The following is an 11133-nucleotide window of genomic DNA, read 5'->3' on the forward strand; positions in this document are numbered from 1 at the left end:
TAGCAAAACAGTGAAACAGTTCTTAAAGGGCTTGCACATGCAAGCTCACCCACCCTAAAGCCTAGTGCAGAGGCAACTGACTAAAAAGCACCTAGACTTTCTGTTAAAAAGGATTATTTGTTTATCTTAAAGGGTCGGCCTGAGGGGCCAGCATCTAATTTAACATATGAGTCTACTGAAATACTCAGGATGGAGGCTGGCAGGTTCCATCTTTATGCTCTCCAGATCACCAGTATCTCCCAGAAAAGAGCTTGTACTGCTGTCTTCTGGTGTCCTGATTATTGCAGCTGCTGCCCAGGGGACACCTCCAGATGACCTGACTCTGGTGGCCATCAGGGCTTACGTTCCCAGGTCCCACAGGACCATAACAGAGAGAGGGAGTTCTTAACTGGCTACCACTCCCAGGGCACAGCAGAGAGGCAACAGACTGAGGCAACCAATCTTTCTATGAAAGAGATCTGTTAGCTTATCTTCATAGCTGTGGACTTAGGGGCAGGCTTCTAATTAAACACATCTAAAGGCTGACTGTCATCCTCTCCAGAGACCTGGGAGAGCAGATGCTGTCTTTGCACTCTCCCTCTGTCCCACCCCAGAGCACTAGTATATCCTGGAGGAGAGCTTGTACACTTACCTGGTGCCCCAGTTTTTGTGGCTGCCACCCAGGTGATCACCTGGTTCTGGTGGCCACTGGGGCTTGTATTCATAAGTTCAAAGAGACATTAGTGAAAGAAAAAAAACAGTTATTAACTGGTTATGACCCCAGGACTCAGCTCAGAGGGAGCACTAAAAATAAAGTAGGCTACTTGGACAATCACTAAGGTCTGAAAGACAACCAAGAGCTAGGCATGGTTGAATAAAAAGGTTCATCTCCTAAACAAGACCACTCCTTTCAGAATGGGAGGGGTGGCTGTTTTATCTAATGCATAGAAACCAACACAGAGTCAAGGAAAATGAAGAAACAGAGGAATGTGTTTCAAGAAAGAACAAGATAAAACCTCAGAAAAAGACCATAATGAAACAGAGATAAACGATGTCTATGATAAAGAGTTAAAAGTAATGATCATAAAGATGCTTGCTAAGTTCAGGGGAAGAATGGATGAACGAAGTGAGAATTTCAACAGAGATAGAAAATATAAAAGTACCAAATGGAAGTCACAGAGTTGAAGAACACAATAATTGAACTTAAAGATACAACAAAGGGCTTCAACAGTAGACTCGATGAAGCAGAGGAAAGGATCAGTGAACTCAGACAGGGCAACGGAACACACCCAGAGAAGCAAAGAACAAAAAAGAGGTGAAGACAGCTTAAGGGATTTATAAGCTAACATCAAGCAGACCAACATTTGCAATAGAGGGGTCCTAGAAGGAGAAGAGAAAGGGGCAGAAAACTTATTAGGGGCAGAAAACTTATTTAAAGAAATAATGGCTGAAAGCTCCATTAACCTGAAGAAAGAAACAGACATCCAGATCCAGGAAGCCCAGAGAGTTCCAAAAAAAGATGAATCCAAAGACAGCCACAACAAGACACATTATAATTAAAGTGTCAAAAGTCAAAGGAGAGAATCTTAAAAAAACAGTAAGAGAAAAACAACTTGTTGCGTACAAGGGAACCCCCATAAGACTACCAGCAGATTTTCAGCAGAAATTTTGCAGGCCAGAAGTAGCAAAATATATTCAAAGTGCTGAGAGGAAAAAACTGCCAACCAGTTTTTAGGCTACACAGCCAAGTTCTCCTACTGAATTGAAGGAGAGATAGTTTTCCAGGAAAACTTATGAAAATATAAATCTCACTGGTAAAGGTAAATATGTAGTAAAACTCAGAATAATCTAAAATGTTGTAAAGGTGGTAGGTTGATCACTTATAAAGCTAGCATGAAAGTTAAGAGATAAAGTAGTAAAAATAACTATAACTACAAAAATTTGTTAAAGACACACAAGATAAAAAAAATGTAAATGGTGACATCAAAAACATAAAATGAGGGGAGAGTAAAAATGTAGAGCTTTAGAATGTGTTCAATCTTAGGGTGTTAACAAGTTGAAATAGACTGCTATAAGTGTTTTTATGTAAGCCTCATGGTAACCACAAAGCAAAAACCTATAGTAGATACACAAAAGATAAAGAAATCTAATGACACTAGAGAAAATCTGCAAATCACAAATGAAGAGAGCAAGAGAAGGAGGAACAGAGGAATTACAAAACAGCCAGAAAACAATGAACAAAATGACAATAAGTACCTACCTATCAATCATTACTTTGAATGTAAATGGACTAAATTCTCCAATCAAAAGATACAGAGTGGATAAATGGATTAAAAAAATGACCCATCTATATGCTGCCTACAAGAGACTCACTTCAAATGCAAATATACACTCAGATTGAATGAAGGAATGGAAAAACGTATTCCATAAAAATGGAAATCAAAAGAAAGATGGGGTAGCTATATTTATGTTGGGCAAAATAGACTTTAAGATAAAGACTGTAATAAGAGACAAAGAAGGGTATTATATGATAATACAGGGGTCAATCCAATAAGAAAATAAAACTTTTGTAAATATTTATATGCCCAAAATAGGAGCACTTAAATATATAAAGAAAATATTAAAAGACCTAAAGGGAGAAATACACAGCAATACAATAGTAGGAAGAGACTTTAATACCTCACTTTCATCAATTAATAGATTACCTAGACAGAAATTCAATAAGGAAACATTGGCCTTAAATGACACATTAGACCAAATGAACTTAACAAACATAAACAGAACATTCCACCCAAAGGAACAGAATACACATTCTTCTCAAGTGCTCATAAAACAGTCTTAAGGATAGATCATATGTTAGGCCACAAAACAAGTTTTAATATTTTTAAGAAGACTGCAATCATATCAGGTATCTTTTCCAACCACAATAGTATGAGACTAAGAATTAATTACAAGAAGACACTGGAAAATTCACACATAAAGATTCATCACATACTACTGAACAACCAATGTGTCAAAGAAGAAATCAATACCTTTAAACAAGTAAAGGTGGAAATACAACACACCAAAACTTAAAGAATGCAGAAAAGCAGTTCTAAGAGGGAAGTTCATAGAGATAAATGCCTACATCAAGAAACAAAAAAATGATCTTAAATAAACAATCTAACTTTACATCTTAAGCAACTGGAGAAAAAATAACAAACAAAGCCCAGAGTTAGTAAAAGGTAGGAAATAACAAGGATTAGACGGGAAATAAATGAAATAGATACTATAAAGACAACAGGAAAGATCAATGAAACTAAGAGGTGGTTCTCTGAAAACGTAAATAAAATTGACAAACCTTTAGCTAGGCTAACCAAGAAAAAAAGAGAGGACTCAAACACAGGCGTACCTTGCAGATATTGCAGGTTCAGTTCCAGATCACTGCAATAAGGTGAGTATCATTATAAAGCAAGTCATGTGAATTTTTTGGTTTCCCAGTGCACATAAATGTTATGTTTACACTATACTGTGATATACTAAGTGTGCAATAGCATTATGTTTAAAAATCAATGTACATACCTTATTTTTAAAAATATTTACTTCTAAAAAATGCTAAGCAGCTGTGCCTTCAGCAAGATATAATCTTTTGCAATAGTAACATCAGTGATAACTGATCACAAATCACCATAACAAATATAGTAATAATGAAAAAATTTGAAATATTGGGAGAATTACCAAATGTGACAGAGACAAGAAGTGAACAAATGCTGTTGGAACAATGGCACCAATAGACTTGCTTGGCTCAGGGTTGCCACAAACATTAATTTACAAAGAATGCAATATCTGCAAAGTGCAATAAAGCAAAATTCAATAAAATGAGGTATGCCCATAAATAAAATCAGAAATAAAAGAGGAGACATTACAATTGTTACCACAGAAATATAAAAGATCTCAAGAAACTACTATTAAAAATTATACTCCAACAAATTAGACAACATAGAAGAAATGGATAAATTCCTAGAAATATACAACCTCCCAAGACTGAATCATGAAGAAACAGAAAATCAGAACAGACTGATTCCTAATAAGGAGATTAAATCAGTAGTCAAAACCTCCCAAAAAAAGCCCAGGACCAGATGGCTTCATGGGTGAATTCTACCAAACATTGGAAGAATTAACACCAATCCTTTTCAAACTCTTCTCAAAAACTTAAGAGGAAGGAACACTCCCAAACTCATTTAATGAGGCCAGCATTACTGTTATATCAAAACCAGACAAAGACACCAAAAAAAACCAAAAAACCAAACCTGATGAATACAGATGCAAAAATCCTCAACAAAATGCTAGAAAACTGAATTCAACAATACTTTAAAACAACAATCACACACCATTATCAAGTGGAATTTATTCCAGAGATGTGAGGATGGTTCAACAAACACAAATCAATCAATGTGATACACCACAAACAAAATGAAGGGTAAAAGTCATATAATATCATCTCAATAAATGTGGGAGAAGCATTTGACAAAATTCAACATAGATTTATGATACAAACTCTCAACGAAGTAGGTATAGAGGGACGAAACTCAACACAATATAGACGGTATATGACAGGCCCACAGCTAACATTATACTTATGGGTGAAATATTGAAAGCTTTTCCTGAAAGATCAACAACAAGGCAAGGATGCCAACTCTTGCTACTTCTATTCAACACAGTATTGGAAGTGGTAGCCAAAGTAATTGGGCAAGAAAAAGAAATGAAAAGTATCCAAATCAGAAAGGAATAAATAAAGCCATCACTATTTGCACATGACATGATATTATATAAAGAAAATCCTAAAGACTCCACCAAAAAACTGTTAGAATAAACAAATTCAGTAAAGTTGCAGGATACAAAATCAATGTATATAAATTAGTTGCATTTCCTTACACTAATATGAACTACCAGAAAGAAAAATTAAGAAAACAATCTCATTTACAAACGCATCAAAAAGAATAAAATACCTAAGAAATAAATTTAACCAAGGATATGAAAGACCTGTATATTGAAAACCATAAGACAATAATGGAATAAACTGAAAAAGATGCAAATAAATGGAAAGATATTCCATGCTTATGAACTGGAAGAATTAAAACTGTTAAAATGTCCATACTATCCAAAGCAATCTAAAGATTTAATGCAATTCCTATCAAATCCTCAATGGCATTTTTCACAGAAATAGAACAAAAAAATCCTAAAATTTGTACAGAACCACAAAAGAGCCTGAATAGCCAAAACAATCTTGAGAAAGAAGAACAAAGTTGGCAGCATCATGCATACTGATTTTAATCTATATTACAAAGCTACAGTAATCAAAACAGTATGATATTGGCATAAAAACAGACACACAGATCAATAGAAAAAATAGAGAGCCCAGAAATAAACCCACACATATATGGCCAATTAATTTATGACAGAGGAGCCAAGAGTATACACCTGGGAAAAGACAGTCCTTTCAATAAACAGTGTTGAGAAAACTAGATGGCCATATGCAAAAGAACAAAACTGTACCGCTATCTTACACCATACACACAAATCAACTCAAAATGGATTAAAGCCTTGAATGTAAGACCTGAAACCATAAAATTCCTAGAAGAAAACATAGGCAGTAAGCTCCTCGCCTTTGGTCTTGGTGATGATTTTTTGGATCTGACACCCAAAACTAAGGCAACAAAAGCAAAAATAAACTACTGGTACTACATCAAACCAAAAAGCTTCTACAGAGCAAAGAAAACCATCAACAAAATTAAAAGGCAACCTACCAAATGGGAGAAAATATTTGCAAATCATATATCTGATAAGGGATTAATATCCAAAATATATATAAGGAACTCATATAACTCAATAGCAAAAAACCAATCTAAGGAAAAAATGGGCAGAGGATGTGAACAGACATTTTTCCAAAGAATATATACAGATGGGCAACAGGTACATTACATAAAAAGGTGTTCAACATCACTAATCATCAGAAATTTAAAATCAAAATTGCAATATCACCTCACACCTGTTAGAATGGTTATTATCAGAAAGTCAAGAAATAACAAGTGCTGGAGAGGATGTGAAGAAAAGAGAAGCCTGTGAACTGTTGGTGGGAATTTATATTCGTTCAGCCACTATGGAAAACAGTGTGGAAGTTTCTCAAAAAAATTGAAAATTGAACTTCCATATGATCCAGCAATTCTGTTCTGGGTATTTATCCAAAAGAAATGAAAACACTAACTCAAAAAGATATATGTACCTCCATGTTCGCTGCAGCATTATTTACGATAGCTAAGACATGGAAGCACCTTAAGTGTCAATCAATGGATGAATGGATAAAATATATGTATATCTGTGTATACACCCACCCCACCCCCCCCCACACACACTGTAATATTATTTAGCCATAAAAAAGAAGAAAATTTTGTCATTTGCAACAACATGAATAGACCTTAGGGCAATGTGCTAAGTAAAATAAGTCAGAGATAGAAAAACAAATACCATATGATCTCACTATTTATTTTTATCTAAAAATAAAGCAAAACAAACAAAACCTGAACTCACAAATACAGATAACAAATTGGTGGTTGCCAAAGATGGGAAGTGGGTGAAGTGGGTGAAGTAGGTGAAGCTGGTAAAAAGGTATAAACTTCCAGCTATAAAATAAGTAGGTCCTGGGGTTGTTATGTACAGCATGGTGACTATGGTTAATAATACTATATTGTATATATGAAAAACTGCTAAGCAAGTAAATCTTAAAAGTCTCATCACAAGAAAAGAAAAGTGACTGTATAGTGATGGATGTTAACTAGACTTACTGTGGTAATCATTTGGCAATATATACAAATACTGGATCGTTATGTTGTACAACTGAAACTAATATAATGGTATATGTCAATTATATCTCAATTAAAAAAAAGATTTCAACTCAATGACCTAATTTTACACCTTGAGGAACTAGAAAAAGAGTAAACTAAACAACAAGCTAGTAGAAGGGAGGAAATAATAAAGATAAAGACAGAGATAAAAGAAATAGAGAATAGAAAATAGAGGAAATCAAAAAATTAAAAGTTGGTTCTTTGAAAAGATCAACAAAATTGACAAACCTTTAGTTAAACTAAGAAAAAAAGAGAGAAGACTCAAATTGCTAGAATTGGAAATTAAAGTAGGACATTATTACTATTATCTCTGACCTCATAGAAATAAAAAAAAAATACTATGAACTACTGTAAGCCAACAAAGTAGATAACCTAGATGAAATGGACAAACTCCTAGAAATTCACAAACTACCAAAACTGACTCAAAAGAAATAGAAATTCTGAATTCCCCCAAAATAAGAGATTGAATCAGTGATCAAAACCTTCCCAACAGAGTCCAAAACCAGAGTTTCACTGGTGAATTCTACCAAATTAACACCAATCCTTCTCAAACTCCTCCAAAAACTAGAAAAAGAGGGAACACTTCCTAATTCATTCTATGAGGCCAGCATTACCCTGATACCAAAGAAAGACAAAGATGCCATAAAAACAGAATATACTTTTGAATATAATTTATGAATATCCTTTATGAATATTGATGCAAAAATTCTTACCCTTCTGAAGCTTTTAGACCAGCAGGAAAGACAAACAATAACAAAATAGTAAGAGTGGAAAAAGACAAGGTATTAGGTATCATGGAAGCTAGCAGGTATATCTGACCTGGATGGCAGATTGTGGGGTGGGAAAGGGCAGCTCAGGAAATACCTTCTAGAAAAAGTGACATTTAAGCTAAAACAGGTAAGATGAAGAGTTAGCTGGATAAAGAACAAGGCAAGTACCAGGCAATGGGAAGGGCACTTGGGGTCTAACACTGAAACACACAGGGATCTAAAAGAAGTTATTTCTGTAAGGCTGAAGTATGGAATTGTTGGGGACAGGAGGGGAGCAGAGAGAGATGAAGCTGAAAAGGTTGGTGCTCTAACTCTAAGAGCAATGGAAAGCCATCAGAGAGTTTTAAGAGGCAAAAAACAAAAAACAAAACCTACTAGATTAACTGTCTATTTATTTGTGTGCATATCTGACTGAGGATATGAACTGTGTCTAATCATTTCCGCAGTGATCAGAACAATGCTAGGCATGGACTAAGTATTTGGTAAGTATGTATTAAGCACTATTGAATCAAAACACTAATGGGTAGCAGAACAAAAAATGAAACCTGATTTTTGATTCTATAATCTATTACACATGTAAACATATAGAGACTATAGATTCCTCAGTGACAGCTACAATGAAACCACTGAAATTAAATAATTAAAATTAGAATGAATCAATTAAATTGAAAACACACTGCCCTCTTGTTAAAAACAAAATAATAAAAGTAAAAATATTACAAAAGGAATGAATATATGTAATTACTATCAAAGAATCAATCATTAAAATGGAATGTTCTGTCATATCATAAGCCATCGGGCCTATATGATTATATGTTGGATGCACATTTCTAAACTGAAAGCAGGCAATGCAAACTATTTATATTGTCAAAATTAGACAAAATTGAGACGTGTATATTTCAGCCTTTCCAGATTCTGACCTTATTTTACTTCAAACATTATAGTGACTCATCTGATTTCTTTGTTGAACTCCACATAATTTAGCTTTAGAAGTAAGCAATAGGTTGAGAATTACAAGTCACAGGATGCCTAAGGGACCACAGGATACCAGAATCCTAAGAAAAACTATTTTCTGGCACAACTATATTACATGAAAATAAGCTAATGGTGTAATAGCGACTCTTTGCCCTAGAACAACCTTGATTTTAAAGTTGAAGGAGAATTTCTTGTTTTCTTCTTTCACCAAATTTTCAATCAAGATATTTTAAATGACCGATGTAAGTAAAATGCAATGAGGAAATAAATGCTGACTATATACTTGTTATGATTACATATTCTTCTTTGAAATTTTTACTGATAAGCTCTGGTTATGTAACAATTTCAGATATATTTCTATAAAATGGGACAGGCAGGCAATATATGCTTCAGGCCTGCAAAGACAGCAAATACAGTTGGTTGCTTGATTGATTTTACAATAATTTCAATCCCTTTTAAGAGTCTATTAAAGGTTAGATCTTTCTGTGATGATCAGGGCCCTGCCAAGCTGGGATAAATACATTCAGTAAAAGTATACTATGAATTGAAATGATGACACCACCTTACATGCAGGTTTTATCTTTTTAAAACATTTTCATATTTGGTCCTCGTACCTATCATAAAGTAATACTTGCCCCATTTTTAGATAAGGAAACTGAGTCCAAAAGAATACATGTGACTTTCTAGGGTATTTACACAATCAGTAGCAGGGATTTAGCTAAAAATGGAGACTCCTAATTAAAATATTTTTTTGTATTGGATCACTGCTAACTCTTGGTCCAGTGAGAGGTATTCTTTTTATGAGGGATGATCTTATCTTTGACCTGAGTCAAATAAATAATCCCAACAGATTACATTTTTCTTTAAGGAGTAATTGATACTACACATATTTTTAAACTAAAGAAATGATGGCCTGTTTCATGTCAAGCTCCTGAACAAACCCCTTGATAATTACGAACCTCCTACAAAAATTATACTGTATACATGGCAGTGAAATGGATGAGGAAAGCAGAAATAAACTGGAAAGCAACATCTCAATCCAGTCTCCCATTAATTAAAAGCCACCACTTCTTTCCCCTTCATTTCAAAACCCCATGGCAGTGAACCCCAAATTGGAGACATAGGACAGAGGCGCCAGAAGACTTCAGTTCCAGGCTTCCACAGGATTTATCTATTAAAGGAAAATGGAGAGTCGGAGTATCGGGGAAAAATAGGAAGACGCGGTTTACTCCGCCCTTCGCTCCTCTACCCTGAACAATGTAATGTAGCAAGGAAACCATCTGCAATGCTGTCAGGACCCCGCTGAGTCAGGTAAGAGGCTGGAGAAACCCGCACCCCCTAAGGGCCCCTTCCTCTTTTTAATTCTCCTTTCCCCCCCACTCCCTTTCCGTGATTTCTCCCCTGTCTCCCACCCCTCTTCTAAGCTTTGCCCAGTGACATCTCACGGCCAACCCAAGAACCTTTTAAGAATAACCTCAGGGTCCGGGCAAGGAGGGTAGGACCGAGCCTTGGGGGGTCGTCACCTTTTGAGGTATCTGGCGTCCTCCCCCTGCATGGCGGCGGCGACGGCGGCGTGGGGAGGATGGGGGTGTCTGAGAGAGGCCGACGGGGCTATTTCCGGGGACGCTGGCCAAAGTACCCCACACCCAAAGGCGATGACAGTCCTGAGGCCTGCAAGGCGGGGCAGCTACAGCGCTCTGGTTACCAGGGTGAAGCCGCCGGCTCCTCCCACGGCTCCTAGGCCCCAAAACGCTGGCGCTGCCCAGACCCGCCCAGAGCGGCCTCTATGAGCTCCGCCTCAAAGCGCATGCGCCTGCTCCGCGGCGCCAATACGCGCAGGCTCAGTATGCGGTGCTGGCCTTTGGGACTAATCTGACGCACCCTGGAGCGGAACGTGAAGGTATTTGCCGCAGATTTCAGCGCGCGTGGTTAAGGAGGGGCTCCGTGGTCACAGCCTCCTTGAGGATGGGAATTGAAAGAGTCATCCCGGTCAGTCGAATTGATATTTCAGGTCCTTCGCTTGAAAAGAGGGAAAGGAATTCCGTTAACCTTTTAATTAGAGAATGCTCTAGAGCAGTCAAGCCCTCGGCTGGTAACCTGTAAAGAAAGGTTTGTTATTTGGGGCACTGGAGAAAAGGAACTGCACTGATTGCACTGAGAAGCTGGAACTTGTGCAGATAGGCTGACCCTTACGAAATGAATACAATTAATATCAACTTTGATCGAGGGGCAAATCTCTCACTTCCATTTTGGTATCCTAAATCTAGAATGCACCCCTGCCCCGCACACACACACACAGCTCCTGAAATTACAACTCCTAAACTAACTATCCCTAACTCGGGGTACGTTTGGAATCATTTCCTCTAAGACAGGCAACTGTTGGCAATTCAGGCCATAGGGCCAAAGGGCTGTTTTTTGTTTTGTTGTTTTTTTATTGAAATATAGTTGATTTACAATGTTGTGCCAATCTCTTATACGAAGTGAAGTAAGTCAGAGACAAATACGATGTGATACCACTTACATGTGGA

The 11133-nt window shown here is 36.7% G+C and overlaps 1 protein-coding gene across 2 annotated transcripts in view; it reads right to left on the reverse strand.

The window, feature by feature from the left end:
- Positions 1 to 10357, reverse strand: part of KIFAP3 (kinesin associated protein 3) — a 167503-nt gene extending 157146 nt beyond the window's left edge. Inside the window, exon 1 of one of the 2 annotated variants that reach the window (XM_068541225.1) lies at positions 10129 to 10357. In XM_068541225.1, the coding sequence (XP_068397326.1) occupies positions 10129 to 10160 (32 nt within the window). In that variant the 5' untranslated portion in view covers positions 10161 to 10357. The remainder of the gene's footprint in view (positions 1 to 10128) is intronic. The other variant, XM_068541224.1, reaches the window with a different exon arrangement.
- Positions 10358 to 11133: the final 776 nt, after the last annotated feature.

This window comes from Eschrichtius robustus, chromosome 3 (genome assembly GCF_028021215.1).
Source record: "Eschrichtius robustus isolate mEscRob2 chromosome 3, mEscRob2.pri, whole genome shotgun sequence".
In the NCBI taxonomy this organism is placed as follows: domain Eukaryota; kingdom Metazoa; phylum Chordata; class Mammalia; order Artiodactyla; family Eschrichtiidae; genus Eschrichtius; species Eschrichtius robustus.